Here is a 21,452-nt window from a genome sequence, read left to right on the forward strand (position 1 = left end):
CTGGTGAAGTTGTGAATTGATTCAATCATTCTGGAGAGAAATTTGGAACTATGCCCAAAAGTCTATAAAACTGTGCATATCCTTTGATCCAGCAATCTCACTAACAGGTCTATATCCCAAAGATATCATAAAAAGGGATAAGACCCACATGTACAAAAATATTTATAGAAGCTCTCTTTGTGGTGGTAAAGAATTGGAAATTGAGGAATGCCCATCAATCAGGGAATGGCTGAACAAGTTGTGGTCTATGAATGTAATGGAATACTACTGTGCTGTAAGAGATGATAAGCAGGCAAATTTCAGAAAAACCTGGAAAGACTTAAGTGGACTGATGCTGAGAACCAGGAGAATATTGGCGTGATGATCAACTGTGATAGACTTAGCTCTTCTCAGCAATACAAAGATCCAAAACAATTCCAAAAGACTCATGATGGAAAACGCTCTCCAAATCTAGAAAAAGAATTGTGGAGGCTGAACGCATACTAGTTTCACTTTTTTTGTTTGTTTGTTTTGTTTCTTTTTTCTTGTGGTTTCTCCCTTTTGTTCTGATTCTTCTCTCACGACATGACTAATGTGGAAATATGCTAACATGATTGTAATGTATAACCTATCTCAGATTGCTTGCTGTCTTAGGGAGGGGAAGGAAGGAAGTGGGGAAAGAAAAATTTGGAATTCAAAATCTTACAAAAATGACTGCTGAAAATTATCTTCACATGTAATTGTAAAAATTAAAATAAAATACTATGAAGCAAACAAACAAAAAAGCAAGGAGGAACAGTTGAAATGCCTCACAGCTGATAACTGGTGTCCATCTCAGACTGTCTCCAGCTGACATTCGGAATGCTCGCCCTGGCCCAAGGTCCAGCCTCAGTGCTCTCTCTGGAGCAGCTTCCAATAAGAAGAATCTGAACTTAATTTCCTGTCAGTCTCAAAGTTCCACTGAGATTTTTCAATTCAAGTGAACAGAGAAACAAACAATCTTCAGGATTGGCTTCATCCAGGGGTCCAGCTGTCTGTGGTTCAGGGGCTGCACAGCCCAAGGCTTCCCATCCGGCCCTCTCCAGAATTTTGTCCTCATCCTGAGAAACCGAGGTCTTCACATGCACATTCCCTATTTGCTCCTCTCTCCCTCTTCCTGCCTCAGGATGTTTCTTTCCCTCCCTCCCTCCCTTCCACATCAAATTCCCACCTGACTTTTAATGCATCTTTCCTTCCTTCCTTCCTTCCTTCCTTCCTTCCTTCCTTCCTTCCTTCCTTCCTTCCTTCCTTCCTTCCTTCCTTCCTTCCTTCCTTCCTTCCTTCCTTCCTTCCTTCCTTCCTTCCTTTCCTGTTAGCTTTCAACCACCAGTCTTGCAGAGGTACTCCCGGACCAAACTGAGAACAGCTAATTTTGTTGAGCTCCAAAGTCCTGTCTCCAAAGGGTTTAACACAACTTTCTCCTTAGTTGCCATTAGCTGATAGAAATTAAAGGATCCAGCCAACCCTCCCTGTCTTAATCAATGGAGACGTACTTGGGGTTAGTTAATAAGTGTCCTAAGGAATGAAAGGGAAAGGTTAAGTCAAGCCCACTGCTTTGATCCTTTGATCCCCATGATCTGAGCTGATGAGCCAACTCTGCAGCATGTCACATATTCAGGCTGTCATATCTTGTGTGGTGCTTCTCCATGCCCTCTGGAAAGGCTTCCCCCAAACACTGATTCCCTAGAATGCCCTTTTTCCAGATGTTCAGCATAATACAGATACCAAGGGCTTGTGATCCATCAGGCGTTTCTCATTCTCAGTCCACAGTCAGCCTGGCTCTTGTTCTGTTCACATGTAGATGTGAGGGTGTCATTCACTCTATTCCTGGAACACAGTTTTTCACTAGTCACATACTGTACCCTGTTGTGCCCGCCATGGGCATCACCATCCCTCCTTTGGCTTACCCGCAACTTAAATTCTGAGGAATGTGGCTCCTCTGTCTTTCAGCCTTGTCCAGAGGAATTTTGGTGTCAAAAAGGTGAGCTTTTGTTTCAGGAAGAAACTTGGGGTTGTTGAAAGCATTGCAGGATTTCTCAAAGCAAACCTAGCCCAGTTACCTCCTCCTATTAGATTCTGGACCCAGTTCATTGTCCATTGCAGTCTCTTTCTAAGTCATATATACTTAAGGACCAGCTCAAATGGGTATCCAACCAACTCCATATCCTCATGTGGTCAGGAGGTATTCTTCATCCACTTGGCTTTTCCCATGTGAATGGTCAAGTTGAGCTTCTTAAAATGCTTATGAATTTCATTGAGGAAGGTCTGCAGGGTTCCTGGTTCCTTGTTCAGTCAACCCAATGCCATCTCCAGCAACAGTATCCAGAGAACTTGACCTCAGAGTCTATGATCTTCCATATGGGTTCTGTGCTGGACATCTTCCAGGCCAGTAACAGTCCCCTGTGCTTGTCTTAATCAGTGCTTGTCTCCCTGTTTCATGTTTTGGTTTGATATTAATAATCAGAAAGTTATCAAAGAAACTCATCTCTGGTATTCTTCTTTCAAGGAAAAGTTTGATTTTAACTTGTGCATAGGAAGCAATTTACTGGAGGAGAATGTGAAGGGAGCATCTTGTTTGGCAGAACCAAGTCCTATTTTGAGTCAATGATTGGTGGGACTCATAGGATCTCATGTTCTTTGTGCTTCTCATCCCACTGTGTGACTGTAAAGGTCTGCTATGAAATATTGCTTAGAAAAGACGGCTTGTTCCATTCACACATTTTCATCAGGGTTCCTCTCTAATCACAGGGAGATTTTGTAGAGACAGAAAGAGGAGGAAGTATGGGCTCTTCATCATTAAGATTTCCTTGATAACATTTTCTTCCTGCCTTCCTGCCTTCTTTCCTTTTCGCTCATTTTCTCACTTTCATGAATGGCTGAATAAATGAAGAGAAGGGGCAGAATCTGAGTGATGCTGTGGACATAGAACCAATGAGGCAGCATCTTATTAAAGAAGAGAGGAGGTGAGTGAGAGGGAAGATCTACGGAAGGAGGCTGGTGCCCTCAACAGTATTAGGAGAGTTTGGGGGAGGGGTCGATTAGGGGCAAAGATAACGAGTTCACTTAGAGACATGATGAGTTTAAGATGCTGGTGGGATGCCTAGGTGGAGATTTCCAGTGAGAAGTTGGGGCTGGAGGGTTAGAGCCTGGGAGGCAGATTAGGGCTGGACATTAAGCTCTGGGAGTCATCTACCAGAGACATGATGTTGAGAGAGGAGAGGCGAGGGTTCAGGACAGAGCCCTGGAGGACACTCACCCATGGGGATGAAGGAGTTGAAGGAAGACTGGTCCCATAGAGTGGAGCAGAAGTAGCAGAGACGAGTGTCCCAGTGACCAGATTGAGGGAGAAGAGAAGCAAGGGGAAGAGAGTGATCAAAAGTGTCAAGAGCTGAGAATAGATCAGAGAAGAGGAGGACTAAGCAAGGCCATTGGGTTTGGCCATTGCTAATGCATTTGCAGGGGTGTAGGAGTACCAGAAGAGGAAGTGGAGGCACGGGCTACTCCTTCTAGAGTCTATCTGGGGAAGGAAGGGCAATCTTAGGGGGTGGGAGACCAAATGAAGGCCTTTGTTGTTAAGGCTGAGGGCCCACTGTGGGCAATAGGAGAGGAGGAGTAGATGGTGGGGGTGGGGGTTGATACACAACCCCTGGAGGAGATGGCAGAGATGGTATCAATGGTACTGTTGGAGAAGATGGCACTAGGGAAGGAGAAGGGACCCATGCTCTGAGAGGCTACATCACGTGGGGAGAATGGGTGAAGATGCAGAGAAGGAAAGTTAGAAGCATTTATGTAGTGGTGCCTGCTGCATGCCAGGCACAGGGAAGGGCTGGGGTCTGGAAAATGAAGGAGGGGTGATCCAGGCCTTTCCTCCAAATGGAGGCTCTGGGAAAAAAGATCCCCAGTAGAAAAAGGGGGCTGGCCCCAAGGGCCGAGGGGAAGGCTGCTGAAGCACGGAGGAGGGTGGTCCCTTCCTGCTCTGTCTGTCAATTATAACCCCATGACCTCTGGGAAAAGAGGGGCTGATGCTCCCTGGTGATGAAGGGCAATGAGCAGGTCCTAAGAGAGAGAGAACCTTCCTGAAGGAGTGTGGTCCAAGTTGTGGTCAGGGGCAAGTCAGTGGAATCTAGACCTGGGTCAAGCCAGAGTCCAAGGGAAACCTGACACACCCAGAGACCTAGAAGTAAGTCTCAGTCACATGCCATGATGGGCTCCATGGGCACGGAGAGCACTCAAGTATAGATGCAGGATTATGGAGATAACAAATAGCTGAAGGGCCCCCAAGGACATTCTGCTCAGCAACTTTGTTCGACAGGTGAGGGCTAAAGTCCCCAGAGGGAAAGCGAACTGTCCAAAGTCTCACAAGGAAAACAGCAGAGATTTGAACCCAGGACCTTAAAACCAGGGCTCCTCCCACTGTAACTGGTGGCAACTTCTAGGTCAGTCTCTCTGGGCCATAAAAAGTGTCCTTCATGGAGAAAACGGTTCCCTTTCATGCTGACACTAACAACAATGACAAAACGATGAAGGTGAAGATAATGCTAACAATAACATGCTATTTCTACTGCACTTTAAAGATACCGACATTTCCTGTACATCAGCCAGTCTCATCCTCAGTAAAGCAGAGTCAATGTGATGATTTCCACTGTCCAGAGAGCTACCAATAATTAAGAAATAAAAATAGCAGCATCAAGAGCTAGTGTTTCTGTAACTCATTAAGGCTTGAAAAGCACTTTACACATCTTATCTCATTTGATTCTCACACTTACCCTGGGAGGCAGGGACTATTATCATTCCCATTTTGTTTTTGTTTTGTTTTTTGTTTTTTTTTGCAGGGCAATGGGGGTTAAGTGACTTGCCCAGGGTCACGCAGCTAGTAAGTGTCAAGTGTCTGAGGTATCATTCCCATTTTACAGACAAGGAAGCTGAGACAAACAGAGGGTAAGTGACTTGTCCAGGGTCACACAGCTAGTAAGCATCTGAGGCAGGATTAGCATTCCAGACTTGCCAGCTCCAAGTCCAGGACTCTCTCCACTGTACCCTCCAAATTCCTAATTGAGAAAATTCACACAAGTAAAAGCGCTTTCCTCACATCCACACAGCGCTGGTCTCAGGTCTAAGTCTTCTCTCCCCAGGTGCGGTGCCGTTTCCATCTGTGGAAGCCGTTATTCTGCTAGCTGCTGTCCCATTTCCTTCTGTCTGCTCACCTCCCTTGCACAATGGTCCATTGGCACAAAGGTCTCGCTGAGCTTCTAGTGGAAGTAAGGACCCCTCCCCCGTCACCAGACTTTCTCTTTGGTCAGACTTGCAGTTGTGTTTGGAGATTCAGATAAACTGGTTATTAGTAATCTCCACTGAGGTCTTTTCCCAAAGAGCCTTGAAGGGGGACCCACCCGTCACTCCAGGCCCGAGGAAATCTGTTTCCATGTGGGACACTATTCCATGGCAAAGGAGCCAGTGGGATGCTGAGTATGCGTGTGGTCCCTCCCAGGGGCAGCACTGCTAGCACACTCCTCAGACTTGAACCCCGAGCCTCTGGCAAGGAGGTTGACTTATCCCATTAATGGTCCCCATAAAGACCATGCAGAGACTTGAATAGGATTGAGGGCAGCAAGGAGATAGTCAAGACCAAGGCTACTTCCCTTCAAGCCAGATCAGCTCGGGCAGGCTGGGCACACTCAAACCCTGGTGGCTGATGGACTCCCTTATGATGGAAGAAAAAGCTGAGCTAATAAGGGGCACATCAGGAGAGAGCCAAAACTCAGGGCAGAAGGGGCCGAGGGGGTCCTGGGAAAAGGAGTTTTTATGTGGGGATACAAACAATGAGACAGTGTGGTATAGTGGAGGGAGGCTGGCCTGGAAGTCTTGCACTAAAATGCCTCCTTCTGGATCCAGTGGCATGACCCTGGGCTAATCAATAGCTTCTGCAGGTCCCAGCCTTCTTGTCTGCAGTTAGGAGCATCTACCACTTATTTGTAGGGTTGTTGTGAGGCATTGGGTGAGGAGCAATAGAAGGAAATACTGAGTGATTTAGACAAAACATGTGCAGACAAGGAGTCTGGGAAAGATTGTAACGCTGCAGGGATGATGGGGCACTTCAATGATCCAGAATCTGTGAGAGCCATGGACACTCTTGTGACCTGCCTTCATGACAATTTCATCCTTCCACAGCAGGAGGGACCAAAGGCGGGAGATGCTGTCCTGCGGCCAATTCCCACTAATAGGGAGGAACTGGAAATGAGAGGAACACTGGTAAGGAGAGCATTCCCTTCTAGAGTGAGTGATAGGATAGGGACCAGTACTTCTCTTGTCCTTGGGACTCCCAGGTGAGAACGCTACCTCCACAAATCCACCGTCTTTGTGATGTCTAGTCTTAGTTGCTTAGAGTGACTTGCCCATACAACCTCACCCAGGTCAAACAGCCTGTTTGAGTGTGAACAGGCTGCAACGTATGTCCAAGAGCAGGAGAAATATCACTGGGACAATGTGTGCAAGGAAGAGAAGGTGGTCTGGCTGTATAGCAAGAGCCAGGCTTAACTGATTGACATCCAGACCAAAGTATGGCTTACATCCTCAGGATGTTGGGAGAGAGCAAAGAAGGGCTCTATCATGTTGGGTGGACAACTTTTAGGGAACTTTGGGGAGGATGTAGACAGGTCAGGGTCCTATAAGAGAGCAGGCATGAATGAATTGTAATCTGCATCATTGGGAGGAACCCTAAATCAATGAGATCACGGATTCATTTGGCAGATGAAGAAATGGAGGCTCAGAGAACTGAAGAGAATTGTTCGTGGTCACACAAAAAGCAAATGTCAGAGGCTAGATTTGAACTCAGGATTGGCAGAAGGAGGGGTTGGGGGTGGGGAGTAGTATGTGCTTGTGTATTGAACAGATAGACTCATGTAAAGACATCTGAGAACCAGAGGTAGAAAGCATGCTGGAGAAAATTTGGGTGAATGCTTGTGGAGAGAAGAAAAGGAGAGAAATATTACACAATATTTGATACACTATAAACTGAGTGCAATATACTTTGATATTTGGTATTTTCAATGTGAAAGTGAGAACAGTACATTTATCTGTCTATCTATCTATCTATCTGTCTATCCACGATCATCTATCTCTTCCTTTATGGAAATATGGTTTGGTCTTGGAAAATGAAAGAAGCCAATAGTTTGTAGGTTTTTCAGACTGTTCATTTTTGTGTATCATGAAAACTTTTCTCTAGGAGTGAGTCAGAAAGAACTGGACATGGAAAAAATACATGCACGTGCACAGACACACAGAGAGACACACACTATTCCTTCAAATGATTTAGCTGTGTCCTCAAAGCCAGAAAACATCTGGACATCAATGTGGGATCCATGTCAGTCACCAAATTAGAAGAAAGGATAAGGATGGGAAGAAGATGCAGCATGTGTTGTCCAAGTTGGCTCCATCCTGCTGACTCTGCAAATGGACAAATGCAAACACATCCACTCTGATTATTACTAGTTCCCAGGGAAGTTTTGTAAGTGTAAAATAGTTGCCAAAACAAGGAAGCCCAAAGTGCCCAGTAAACTCCCAGCCAACAAGCACTCGGTCTCCTTGCCAAGCCGAGTCATGGCAGCCAAGGGCAGCACCAGTGTAGAACACAAGCTCATTTGCACAACACTACAGAGGAGGAGGGTGGAGAATTATGAGCCTCGCAAAACAGCAAAAAACAATGGAGAAGAAAATAAGTCTCAAGCTTGGCATGAGTCCCCAGGAACCTCAGAGCATTCCAAGAATATTTATAGATGAGACCAGGAAAAGAACAATCTAGAGACACAAAAAGGAACAAACGCATTAATTTCTTGAGCCATCTCTTCTCATTATTAATGCTGGTGGGACCACCAAGTCTGGATTCTCATATCTTAGTCCAGTGAGAAAGGGGCAGTGACAGCTGAAAATATAAAATTAGGAAGAATAGCTGACCTAACCAGATCCAGACAGTACAAATTCATGTTGTTGGTTTAAAAATTAATTTATTTTACCATTCTTTTTAGATTTTGGGTTCTAAATTCTCTCCCTCCCTACCATCCCTTCCCCCACCCACTGAGTAGTCAAGCAATATGATATCAATTAAACATGTGAAATCATTCAAAACATGTTTCCATATTAGCCATTTTGCAAAAAAAAGTCCCAAATGAGAAAATTATACCTCCATTTGTACTCGGAGTCCATCACTTTTCTCTCTGGAGGTAAATAGCAGTTTTTCATCATGAGTCCTTTGGAATTATCTTGGGTGATTGAATTAATCAGAGTAGCCAAGACTTTCATAGTTGATTATCATTGTAACACTGTTGTTACTGTAGACAATGATCTCCCATTTCTTCTTACTTCACTTTGCATTCGTTTATTAACTGGTCTTGCTATCATTTCTTATAACACACGAATACTACATTGCAATCATATACTACAACTTGGTCAGCCATTCCCCAATTGATGAGCATCCCAATTGCCACCACCAAGAGAGCTTCTATAAGTATTTTTGTACATGTGGGTCCCTTTCCCTTTTTATGATATCTTTGGGATATAGACCTGTTAGTGATATTGATGGGTCCAAGGGTATGTAAATGTGATGTGGTACCTCAGAGTTGTTTTAATTTGCATTTCTCTAATCAATAGTGATTTAGAACATTTTTATATGACTCTAGATAGCTTTGATTTCTTCTTCTGAAAACTGCCTCTTCATATTCTTTGACTATTTATCAATTGGGAAATAACTCTGCTTTTTATAAATTTGATTCGATTCTCTCTATATTTGAGAAATTGGCCTTTATCAGAGAAACTTACTGTAAAATTTTTTGATATTACTTCATTGTCTAAGGTATCTTTTAGCAAAATGTAGTTTCCCTGATTACTTCTTTTAATTAGTTCTATTTTTACTTTGCCTGAGATCAAGATTGCTACCCCTGCCTCTTTTTTTACTTCAACTGAAGCATGTTAGATTATGCTCCAATTCCTTATTTTAATTCTCTGTCTTTCTTTCATGTGTGTCTCTTGTATACAACATATTGTTATATTCTAGTTTCTAATCCATTCTTCTACCCACTTCCATTTTATGGGTTAGTGCATCCCATTCATATTCACATATACTGTTTATTTCACTCCATCCAATTTTCCTTTATTTATTCTTTTTTCTCTCTTTTTATCCTGTCTCTCCTCAAAAGTCTATTTTGCTTCTAAGTATTGCCTCCCTTAATTCACCTGCCTTTTTAATCATGCCCCTTGCCCTTTTTATTTTCCCTTCCCCCTCTTATTTCTCTATTGGGTAAGATAGATTTCTATACATAGCTGACTGTGTATGTATATTTTCCCCTTTTTGAGCCAATTCTGAAGAGAGTGAGGCTCAAGCATTGGCTACCCCCCATTTTCCCATCAACTGTAAAAGTTCTTCTTTGTGCACCTCTTTTATGTAAGAAAATTTCCCTCATTTTACCTGTCTCTTCCCTCTTTTCCCATGGAATCCCTCTTTCTTACCCCTTCATTGGAGATAATACCAACATAATGTACTCACACCGGTGTCCTCTCTCTATGCAAACTCCTTTAAACTAATAATGATTAAGTTCATAGAGGTTACAAGAATCATCTTCCCATATAGGAATATAAACAGTTTAACCTTATTGAGTCCCTCATGATTTCTCTTTTATGTTTACTTTTTTATATGTCTCTTGAGTATTGTGTTTGAAAGTTAAATTTTCTATTCAGTTCTGGTTTTTTCCATCAGGAATGTTTGAAAGGTCTCTATTTCATTAAATATCCATTTTTCCTCCTGAAAGATTACACTCAGTTTTTCTGTAATCCTAGCTCCTTTGCCTTCTGGAATATCATATTCCAAGCCTCCACTCCTTTAACATGGAAGCAGCTAAATCTTTTGTGATGCTGACCATGGCTCCATGATCTTTGAATTCTTTCTTTTTGGCTGCTTTCAATATTTTCTTTTTAACCTAGGAGATCTGGAATTTGGCTACAATATCCCTTGGAGTTATCATTTTGGGACATCTTTCAGGAGGTGTTCAGTGGATTCTTTCAATTTCTATCGAACTTTCTGGATTGAAGATATCAGGGCAGTTTTCCTTTGTATATTTTTTTTTAGTGAGGCAATTGGGGTTAAGTGACTAGTCCAGGGTCTTACAGCTAGTAAGTGTTAAGTGTCTGAGGCCGGATTTGAACTCAGGTACTCCTGACTCCAGGACCGGTGCTCTATCCACTCCGCCACCTAGTTGCCCCTCCTTTGTATATTCTTGAAATATGTTATTTAAGATCTTTTTTTTTTTCATCATGGTTTTCTGGGAGTCCAATAATTCTTAAATTACATGTCCTCCATCTATTTTCCAGGTCAGTTGTTTTAATTATATTTTACAGTTGCTTCTATCTTTCACTCTTTTGATTTTGTTTTATTGTTTCTTGATGTAGAAGACACTGTTCCCATGCTGAAGGCGATTGAGGAAAGGAAACGATGGAAACCCATGTGCCCAGGTTTGGTACTTTGAGGCAATGACCTTGGCTAATACATATTACTTAGGGCCATTGGAAACCTTCCCCTCACAGAGGGTCTTGTCCTTCTTATTGCAATGACTCAAGGGACTAGACAGCTCTGGTAGGAGCAGAGAGGCAGACAGGAGTCCAAGGGCTGAAATGGGCTCAGATAGGAAGGGAAGTGGATAAGACTAGATGAAAATCTGACCAACTCCTTCAATCTAATCCCAAAGCTGGTCAGCAAGACATCTAGACAGGTGCAGAGACAAGAGTTATGGAAACTAGATTCAGAGATCCAAGAGTTGGATGGGCAGCCATCTTTTCTGGGATGCACAACCCTTATCAGAGTATGAGCTCTTTGAGAAGAAGGGCTGAGTCTTATTTCATCTTTGTATAAACCCAGTGCCTTGAACACATTGGGTACTTAATGAATGTTTGAGGAAATATTGGATCCCACCCAAATGGCTCTGATTTTTATCTATGGGACATGATGGATTGTAAACCCTGTGAAGGCAGGCACCATATCTTATTCATTTTTCTTTCTGCATGGCACAGTGTCTTGTTATAGCAGAGGCTTAAAACACTTTTGTTAAGTGAATGAATATATGCATATGTAGCAACCTAGGCCCTTCTTTCCTTCCCCTACAGAAAGGAGATTCTAGGGACAGTAAGAGGGGAGGAATATGAGGGGAGAAGCAAGTAATCAGGGCACATCAAGTGTCCACTAGTTTCATCTGTGCAATTAGCTTATATGGAGAGAATCTGTCCTAAATCCAGAGGAAGAGTCAGCTGTGTTGGGCTTTGCCTGTTGATATGTGTAGAAGCATGGTAAGGGCACCTTGGCCAGGGGGACCTTTATATGGAAATGGGGGAAGAAATAGTACACATTACCCTTTTTCCCTCTGTATTCTGGCTTTGGGGGTGGCAAGAGAATAGATACCACTTATGAAGATTGGGCTCTTAGGGATCAGTGACAATTAATTAGTGATAATGATATTCACTTAGGCAATTCACAGGGAGGACCAAGGTTGGGACCCTAGATCAGCAGCAATGAAGGTGTCTATTTAGGGTCATCAAGTGCTCAAAAGATGCATCAAGCCTCTTGAGAGGTGTCTGGATGATTCAGTGGCAACTGGGCTGCCCTAGAGGATGAGCAAAGGTGGCATCCATATAGCCTCTCAGTGCTTGAAAGTACAGCATATTAGGAAGCTTTCAGAAGAGGGATCATGCTGTGATTTACAAGGACAACAATTTTTTAACTGAGGAGAGGATGGGCAAATAGGTCCATGCTTGTGCCAAGAGAAGTAAGTGTCTGCATTCCACTGGATGCACATACATTTCCCAGCCTTTGAGAGTCAGCAGGAGTGAAAACGATGACACCTCAATGGCAGAATGTATACACTTGAACTGGACTTTGAAAGGAGGGGGGTTCCATTCCTCCTCCTGCCAGGAAGAAGCATGTAGACAGAAGGGCTCTGTCAGCAGGCAGGGAGCACTCCTGGAGAGGGGCCAACACAATGGTTCCCTTGGCCTGCATAGGGAACCATTGCACCTTGCAGCTGGGACCAGATGGAGACAAAGGAAACTGGAGCCTTGAGAGGAAGAAGGAGCAGGACCACTCACAAAAGCATTTGGAGCCTCTATGGGTGAAGGTGAGGGAGGAGACCCAGGTGCCCCACCATCTGCAAGGCTCCCAGATGGATGGAACTACATGTACCAAGGAGGAACCCAGGCACATCCCTGCGCCGGTACCATGGTCCATGGGACCCACGAGGAGGGATTGGGGCACCTCCAGAGGGGAGAACCTGGAGCTCCCCCAATTCTTCCTCCCACTTCTGTGTTCCAAGGTAGTGAACACGCTAGAATGCCTTATAGACAACTACGCAAAGAGGTTGTGGAAAAGAACATTTATTTGTACAAATAATCGCAGTGGACAAAACAGAGCAGAACACAAGAGTAACAAACTAGCAGATACAGGCTATTTTGTTTGCAATATAAAAGGAATCCTGGGCTTTAAGGGAAATGTATGTTATTTTGGAAAAGTTTTCTCAAAAGAAACAAAAGGGGAACTCTTTTTGCAGCAAAAGCACCATGGAAATGTTGGCTGGCCCTGTGTTGGTCTGCCGGTCCGGATTCTTGAGCAAATTGTTGGAAGTTGACATGTAAACAGCAAGAGTCGAACTAGCACCTTTATTTCTATGCTTACCGTGACGCCTTGTCACTGTGCCCTATTCCGTGCCTTGAAGATATGGAAGTGGAGATGTCTCGAGGAAGAGCCACCCTGAGTGGCGAGAGCTTGCTTTGGCCGGTGGTTCTGCTGAACTTTGGGTTCGCTTTTCCCTGAAGGCTGTGGACTAATTGCCCCTGGACCTTGTCATGGGCTGTGTAGATGGCTGAGGCGAGGGGAAGCTACACGAAGCCTAAGGCTGTGGAGTGTAAGTGGCAGGAGCGCCCCAGGAAGGGCAGGTCGATGGCCCATCAGGAGACCTTCCAAAGCCTCCTTTCCAGCAGGAGCAAAACCGAGGGGCTGCTCCAGGACAATCGATTTCCTCAGAGAGATCTCGGTGTATGAGGGAGTATTGGGACCCACTCCGTGCAGTGCTCCCTGTGCAGGACTTTTCTGATTCAGACGGGTGAAAATGGCAGGCAGGGGTTGCTTTCCAAGCTGGCCCTGGCTGAAGACAGGCAAGGAGCAGTCCAGCCAAAGGGATTGCATGCAAGGCTGCAGATGGGGAGCTACAAGCAGGGGCGTCTGCAAGGGGCAGGGAGGCGATGTGCACAAAGCAGCCTCGTGCTCTATTTCTCTGCTCTCAAACAAGCCCATTGGGAGGCTGGGAAGATCACAAGTCATTTTTATTTCTGTTTTTCAGGGCCAGTGGGAAGAGGATCAGGATGGGAGAAGACGAGGGAGCCTGCCCCTGGAGCACGGCTAGTAAGAAGTCCTCACTCCTCCTCTTCAGTCGACAGAAATCTTTCTGGAGACTGTTTGGTAGAACACGCCCTGGAGGAGAGACTGGTAGTCGGGCACGCGGAAGAGGTGGCGTTCTCCGTAGGCCACGTCGTACTCTGTGGTCTTCCCGGTGACCAGGACGCGGATGTTGGGCTCGTTGACTTGGCGGCCCACCACCAACACGTAGAGCTCGATGCCCGCTCTCTGGGCTTCCTGCACGGCCTTCTCGATGGCACTCTCCGTGATTCCTTGGGAGTTCCCATCAGAGAAGAGAAGCACTTTCTTCTTGGCCCGGTCTGAGGATGCTCGCCGGTAGAAAGAAGTCACATAGCGGATGGCTGCGTTCACGTCCGTGGCGTCGTTCATGAAGCCCATGCTGTCGATGTTGCCGGCGACCACCGTATAGTTCTGGAGGAACTGCAGGGAGTTGGTGTCGGGCCTCTGCTGGTCCCTGCCACTGTACTGGACCACGGAGAAACGGACGTCGTAGGAGGGGTCGGCCTTTTCGGCCGTGAGGAAGCGTTCAGCCAGCCGCTTCACGAATCGCTTGGTGGTCTCAAAGTTGTGCCTGCCCACACTGGCCGAGCTGTCCAGTAAGACTGTGATGTCCGTGGGAGACGTGAAGCGGACTGCAGGGAAGGAAGGGGTGGTCAGGCTGTCTCTTATTCCCACGGACATTCTGTCTCCCTCCCCACACCCCCGGCCGGCTCAGGACGCGGTCAAATTAGACGGATGCTGGGGCGGGACAATTAATCAACAAAACGATTCCGCCCAAATGCGGGCATTCACGCAAAGAGGTGACTATTACTCACTCGGGCAGGTGTAGTCTGGGCACTTCTTATCTGCAAGAGAGGGAGAAAGAATAGAATGCAACATCAGCATCTGCTACTTTCTTGTACTAGAGAAAACCTGGCTTCGTCCAGGTCGGGAGACCCTGCCTGCATCCCTGGCCTCCCTCGCCAGGTGGGGGCACCTTCTCTCAGGCCCCAAAACACATTGACCAGGAGGAAGAGAAAGAAGAACACGCTCACTGCGGGCCCCTCGATGCCATTTCCTGGCCGCCCAAACATTGTCACTTAGCAACGTCTCCTCCCTTGTGATTGACTCCCTCTCCCTGGTGGCTGTTACTAACTTGCTCCCAGGCATTTCCCTTCTTTCTCAGAGTTGGGGACCTGGCTCCCTCTCCCTCTCTACCCTGAACTCTGATGTTGATGTCTCCTTAAACATTCATCTATCTCACCACGAAGTGCTCCTCCATAGGGTCTGATTAAAGGCAGGGGACAACATCCCAGATCAAAGGTGGCTCCTGGGCCCCCTGCATCCTTGCACCATCTGCACCGGGATCAACCGGTGGCTGCCCGATCCCAACTTCTATCCCTGAGGCTGACTTCACAGTCAACAAACACCGCCCCAGACAAGGAGCGCTGGGCATGCTCATCAGATGTGTGTGGGATGTTTGACTCCATCACTGGAGAGCTGGATGGAAGGATCTCTTGAGACCATCATGTTGCACAAGGCCAGGGGCCCAGGGGGACTCTCACCGATGCAGATTTGGGTGGTGATGTTTTTCAGGAAGTTGTCATCCAGGAGTTCTGCATAGTTCTCCTTGACGAGGGATATGCCTGTCCTTTTCCCCGGGGAGCTAGCTTGGCCTTGGCAAGAGATTTCATTCAGCTGATCTGGGCTTGCACTGCCCCCAAAGAGATCCTTGATGCCCAGGGAAAATACCTGTGGAGACGAAGATCATTACTGAGCTCTTCTTCTTTAAAGACATCTCGGGGCAGCTAGGTGGCACAGTGGATAAAGCACTGGCCCTGGATTCAGGAGGAACTGAGTTCAAATTCGACCTCAGACACTTGACACTAGCTGTGTGACCCCGGGCAAGTCACTTAACCCTCATTGCCCCACAAAAAAAAAAAACAATAACAACAACAAAGTGTTGCACTTACACAACACAAACCACATTTTGAAGGAAGGTAATTACTTTCCTAATTCTCATCCCTTCTCTACTCAAATGATCATATATTTACTTTTCTGTGCTCCTATCTTCCCTGAGAGAATGGAAGCTCCCGCAGGACAGGCATGATTTCATTTCCATCCTTGTGTGGTTAACGCCTAGTACAGCATCTGGCCCACACTAGACCTCAATAAAGGTTTGTTGAATTGAAGTGAAACTCAATCTCCATGCATATGAGCCCCCCCCCCCCCAATCTAGAATCAATGGTGGAGAAGACTCGTTTCTTCTTCTTCTTCTTTTTTTTTTGCAGGGAAATGGGGTTTAAGTGACTTGCCCAGGGTCACACAGCTAGTAAGTGTCTGAGGCTGGGTTTGAACTCAGGTCCTCCTGAATCCAAGGCTAGTGCCTTATCCATTGCGCCACCTAGCTGCCCCCTCGTTTATTATTTTCTGGACTAAACAATGGCTCCAGAATTCAGCTGCGTGGCCTCCTTCCACTCACCACCACATCTGCTCCACAGAGCACAGTCAGAGGGGTTGTGTCCCGCTCGACGTCTGACCGCCCATCTGTGATGACAAGAGCAATCCGCTCGTTCTGGGTGGGAGGCAGCAGGTTATTCCTGGTGTACTGAAGGGCCTCCCCAGTGAAGGTGCCTCCGGCCATCCACTGCAGCTTCTTCACTGCCCTGCATTCAAAGAGGGAGATTAGAACCCAAGTTCTCCCTTGATGGGAGAGTGACCTTCCCTCAGTTACAATGTCCTCACAGCGGCTATCTTGTGGGAGACATCCTTGGCACACCCTTGGTCATCAGCCATTCTACTGAACGGAGGGAAGAGTGGCACAAATTACATTTCGCTAAAAAGGTCCTGCTGAAGACCAAGAGGCATGCTTACTCACTCCCTTCTCCCCCACCTGACCCTGCCATTTTGACATTGTGCCATTCCCCACAATGATGGGATGGGGAGAGATGCTGTCCTCATCCCACACGGCAGAGTGTCATCGGTTGGTACTAATGACATAGGAGAGATGGAGAGAATGTCAAATCCTTGGGGGAAGACACTGGTTCCTTTTCAGTTTTGCACCTCAGTGCCTAAAAGAGTGCTTGGCACATAGTAGGTCCTTCATAATTGCTCATCAATGGATTAGTTGTTGGCTAACACCATCTTGGAAGCAATTCTTTCAGATGAACTTCTGTAATGAGGAGACTGGAAAGGCAACAGAAAGCCTTCATCCTTTCTTTCTGGAGAGGGATAGAGTTTTGCTTCCATATTTCTTAGGCAGTCTCTGCTTGCCACTCACTTGATGATTTCTTTGGGATAGAAACAATCAAGGCAGAATATTTGTTTGCATGACCCATCTTCAAACAAATAGAACATGGCTTGATAACACCATGATTTGATAACCTTTCTAAGAGGGGGAATGTCTACTCTTACACATGCCATGGTCAAAATGCTCAGGTGACAGATGCATGAGCAGAGAAGTAAGTGTTGTTGAGGATTCAGCTCCAGCTCCCGGAGGCTGAGCCCAGGGCTCTGTGTGGAGCAGACACCTTCACAACTGTCAAATCAAGCTTGCACCCCGCCTTAGTCACACGGTTCTCCATCATGAAAGTCTATGGAGGAAAGTCCCCTTCGGGTCAAGCTTGGGAAACTTTCTCCCAGAAGGCTCAGGGTGGAGGGTGGGGGAAGGGTTGGGGGGGGTGGTACTTACTCCTTCAGGTCATGAGCATTCTGGATGTTGCTGTTGCTCAAGCTCACATGCTCCTGCATTAGGTTGTGACTGTACTGGACAACGCCTGCATGGGACTCGCCAGGCTCAAACTAGAAAACAGAGTTTATAAAGAAAGTGGACAGGGTCAGAACCAAGATGGGGCATTTTCCACAAGAAAGCGATGGAGTCACCGAGTTTTCGCCCTTGCTGCTTTCCAATTGCCCATTTCTAATAGGAATGAACGAACGAATGAATGAATGGTTATCTCCTAAACTCAGTCTCTTGGTTTCTAAATCTCTGTTTTGGACTGGCGCCCCCGCCCCGCCTCCGCAGTGGTTCAGCCAACATATTTTGCCCTTGCTGTGTGACCAGTACTTCTTGGGAGATACTCTTTAAAAATGAAAGTGGGTGTCCAGGTTTGGTATCTAATCAAGAGTAGGAGGCCGTGGCCCCAGATGCATTGATGGTTACCAACTCCTCAATGAGAAGTTCACAGAAAATCTTAACTTTAAACGTGTTTGGTGGTTCTTTCATCTGGACGGCGTGGGGACAATTGCTTGCCACTCACACCCCGTTTTAGGTCGGCACACAATTATAGACAGAGCTTGCGTTCCATGCATGGTGTGACCAGAGTCCTCTTGCCTTCCCTGAATGGGTCTGATGCTAATATCCACAGATTGCTTTTTAGGATTTAGGGGGAAGGGGATTGTTCTAACCCACATTCCTTTGAAGCTCTAAGCCTTGAGGAAGGCAAGTCAGGCTTTGTCGTGGATATGAGACGAGGGATTTCTTTTCTGCATGTGTCTAGCATTCTGAAAGACTATATTTATTACCCATGTTTGGAAGGGATCATGAGGGAGGAATTATGTAAATCAGGTTGGTAGTCAGATGAGGTCTAACTTTTGAAAGACCATTTTTTTCTTGTCTATATTTTCCATGGGAAGTTAAGAATTTAGGTGGGATATAAGAAGATGTCCCAGGTGGACCGGGGCTGCCTCTGTCTGGAGGTCTTCAGGCCAAGGCTGGGTGGCCACTTCTTGGAGAGGTTGTAGAGGGGACCATAAACTCCTTGGGGGCAGGGATAGTTTCATTCTTGTCTCTTGCCTTAATAAATATTTGTTGGATTTAATTTGTCTGAGGAAGGTTAGACTGACAGTCTCTGAGGTCTCTTTGAGCTCTGAGATTCTGGGACTCCCTGGAATTCTCCACTGGTCTCCACCCAAGGTTCCCCCATCCCAGTGGCAGTAGCATCAAGGGGTACTTTGTGAAAGGCCATGGTGGCTCAGATTCTTGTGTTCATGAGCTTGCCTGAATGCCCTGCCTCACTTCCTTCTTACCATCCACCACTGTGCATTTAGGCCCAGCTTTGGAGGGAATGGGAGATTCAGGGGGAGGAACATGGGGGTGAGACTGTCTCCCTTTCTCTCCTTTAAATAAATGTCCGAGGGTGGGATGGCTGACTCATCCAGAGTGTTTCACAATTGGCTTAGAAGGCCATAGCAGATTTTTCTTCTGGGCATGGTGTCATGGAAACAATTCACCAGCATGGTAACTGCTATTTAAATGGTGGTGGTTAGTGACAATGTCCTGTAATGACAGGGCATGGAAGTGGGTGCCCTGACCATCATTTTGTGTTTTGGGAAAATTGCATTTGGCCCAACTCTGTGTAACTGTCTGAAGCCAGCAAGGAGCATGCCATTGGATGGCTTACGAACATTGCTTGACATATGGGAAACATGGAGCCTAAGAAATCTTACCTGACATAAGGAAACCTCTTTGTTTAAGAACTAAAGGGACATTTGTAGACAGGGTCACTTCCAAGGGCCAGAAAAGTTTCCTTCTGATGAGAGATACCCCAAGGTGTTATAGGCTAACCTGGGGAGGGCTTCTTAGGGAGTCTAGTGTGGGAGGACCCCTGCAAGGCAGCACAAAGGCCCTAAGGCATGAGCTCTGGGCAGACATTTGGGGATTCCAGGGCCTTACCTTGACCAGCTCATCTCTGCTCAGTCTGTCGATGACCTTGACAATGAAGTCTTTGGCAATCTCAAAGTTCTGAAGACCAATACTCTCTGAACTGTCCAACACGAAGAGGATGTCGATGGGGCCACACTTACATTCTATTCCAAGACAGGAGACACCAGAAGCATGACCACAGTTGGCCAGCCTCTATGAGACGGCCTCGAGGTGGCTTGAGATGAGCCACACTCAGAGGAGGAATTCAGAGACTAAATCACTCTGTCCTTGCTGGGGCTGTTTCTATATTAGCTGGAGGTTTATACATTGGTTTGAGATTCCCAGCCAAGACGGAAAGAGAAAAGTCTCTCCTCTTCCGCCCCCTCCCCCAAGACTAGAGCAGCTCCTGTTCTCTATTGATTTATTACACCCCTGTACAGTGCCCTGTCGTTGCAGACTACTCTTATTAGCGCGTGGGAAGCCTGCCCCAGGGATGCCGTCACTGCCCCCTGGCCGTGGCTCCATCGCAAGGTACTAATGTTTGGATCTGACCCACCTGAGTTGGCCACCCCTCCCCTTGCCCTCTAGCCCTGGCGGGCCGCGCTGCGCTGCAGGGGCTGGAGAGTAACACAAAGAGGGGGTGCACCTTTTTAAGAGTAGCCAAGAGATCCTTACTTACCACAGCAAGCTAGAGAAAAGAAAAGGAAAGAGGAAATTAAAATTCAGAGCAGACTTCCTGTGGCTCCCGACCAGAAACCAGGGCGAGCTCTGCCTCTGGAGGAGCATTTTCATCTTTCTCTGTCCCTGAAAGGCCCTTGGCAGAAGAGACTAGTTTCTTTTTTTACTTTTTGGGGGGAGGCAATTTGGGTTAGGTGACTTGTCCAGGGTCACACAGCTAGTAAGTCTCTGAGGTCAAATTTGAACTCAGGTCCTCGTGACTATCCACTGTACCACCCAGCTGAGGCCCTACGGCCACTCCGTGGGTCCCGAGGAGGAAGGGGCAAGGGTGGGAGGAGATAGCACACCCTACAAAAAAGTCTGTTTGGGCTGCGGGAGAAATTGGAAGGGAGGCCACAGTGCCTCGGCCTTCACCGGGGCTTTGAGTGTCTGTGCTGGCCACACCGGGCAGGCGGTCCTTTACAACAGAAATGGGGGGTGCCACCAAGGTTGCCACAGGTGGCCAACATACAGTGGCCCAAACCAGATTAAAATGTCCACGGGAAAGATTCGACCAAGTCAGTAAAAACACGACCGAATACAGATCATGTTGGCGTGTGTTTTTCTCAGTCAGTCTGTGGCCCAGAGATTCTTAGTGACCCTTGTTTCCTCCTGAGTTTGACACCAGGATCTACGCCATACGGGACTTCCACTTTGACTGGATTCAGGGGTCGCTGGGCACCCACTAACTGATGACTACTACAGAACCTGCTGGTCCATGTTGTCCACACGGTCCCATTAGCATCTATAACATGACAGTGCAGGACCCCCTTGCATGGGATGGAGGAGAGTACGGGCAGAGTCGGGAGGCCTGGCTTCACATCCTGGCTTGGACACTTCCTGGCTGTGTGACCTTGCCTCCCTGACTGCCCCGCTCTCTTCATCTGTAGACTGGGGATAAGCACGTTTGGGCCACGTATCTCTGGGGAAGGCCCCATTGTTGTGATGGGCATCATTCTAATGCAAATCATCCCAAGGCACAGATGAATACTCACAGCACATTTTCATGATTATGTCCAGTATTTCACATTCCTGAGGAGGAGAGAGAAGAATCATCATTCCTCAGGCAATGGAAGCCCTTGTACACCCCGGTGGGAAGGTGGCCGCTTGGCCAAGGGAAGCTCTGGGGTGACTAGGCCTCGCTCTGGAGAGCGGGGGGACGTCAGAGGGACTTTGTCACGGACACAGCCCCTGAGGGGACTTTAGAGTCTCCTTTTTCAGGCAGGGAAACTGAGGTCCAGAGAGGGGGCCTCCCTCGGGCCCCCAACACCCCTCCCACCTCTTAGATTCCCAGTTTCTGGGCTCTGTGACCCTCAAGCTTGGCTCGGTTCTTAGACAAGCCCCCCAGCTCTGGAAGCCGGTGGTGGATTTACGTTCATGGCAGATTAATTGTGCCAGAGTGAGCCCTTCCCTGAGTTCTGTGGCTCAGGTCAATAGAAAGGAGGTCATCATGGGAAAGGGGTCCAAGGGGTGGTGGCTTGATTTACTCACATCTGGTCCTGGAGGCCCTGTGGGTCCTGGGGGTCCCTGTTTAAGACAAAAATACAGAAAACAATAAAAACAGAAGAAGAAAATGGAAGAGGGCGTGATCAAGGGGAATGCCCCCTGGCCTTTGCCTTCCCATGGCTGAGTCATGGGCGAGGAGCAGAA

General features: G+C 46.9%; 1 protein-coding gene across 1 annotated transcript in view; it reads right to left on the reverse strand.

The window, feature by feature from the left end:
• Positions 1 to 12,447: 12,447 nt before the first annotated feature.
• The window catches only part of COL6A1 (collagen type VI alpha 1 chain), a 39,821-nt gene continuing 30,816 nt past the window's right edge, over positions 12,448 to 21,452 (reverse strand). The window contains exons 27-35 of the mRNA XM_043964786.1: positions 21,294 to 21,329; positions 20,798 to 20,834; positions 19,765 to 19,773; positions 19,116 to 19,249; positions 17,133 to 17,242; positions 15,924 to 16,107; positions 15,007 to 15,193; positions 14,278 to 14,307; positions 12,448 to 14,094 (exon numbers count right to left, since the gene is read on the reverse strand). Coding sequence (XP_043820721.1) covers positions 13,472 to 14,094; positions 14,278 to 14,307; positions 15,007 to 15,193; positions 15,924 to 16,107; positions 17,133 to 17,242; positions 19,116 to 19,249; positions 19,765 to 19,773; positions 20,798 to 20,834; positions 21,294 to 21,329 — 1,350 coding nt within the window. The 3' untranslated portion in view covers positions 12,448 to 13,471. The remainder of the gene's footprint in view (positions 14,095 to 14,277; positions 14,308 to 15,006; positions 15,194 to 15,923; positions 16,108 to 17,132; positions 17,243 to 19,115; positions 19,250 to 19,764; positions 19,774 to 20,797; positions 20,835 to 21,293; positions 21,330 to 21,452) is intronic.

The sequence above is a fragment of the Dromiciops gliroides genome, chromosome 4 (assembly GCF_019393635.1).
Source record: "Dromiciops gliroides isolate mDroGli1 chromosome 4, mDroGli1.pri, whole genome shotgun sequence".
Lineage (NCBI taxonomy): Eukaryota > Metazoa > Chordata > Mammalia > Microbiotheria > Microbiotheriidae > Dromiciops > Dromiciops gliroides.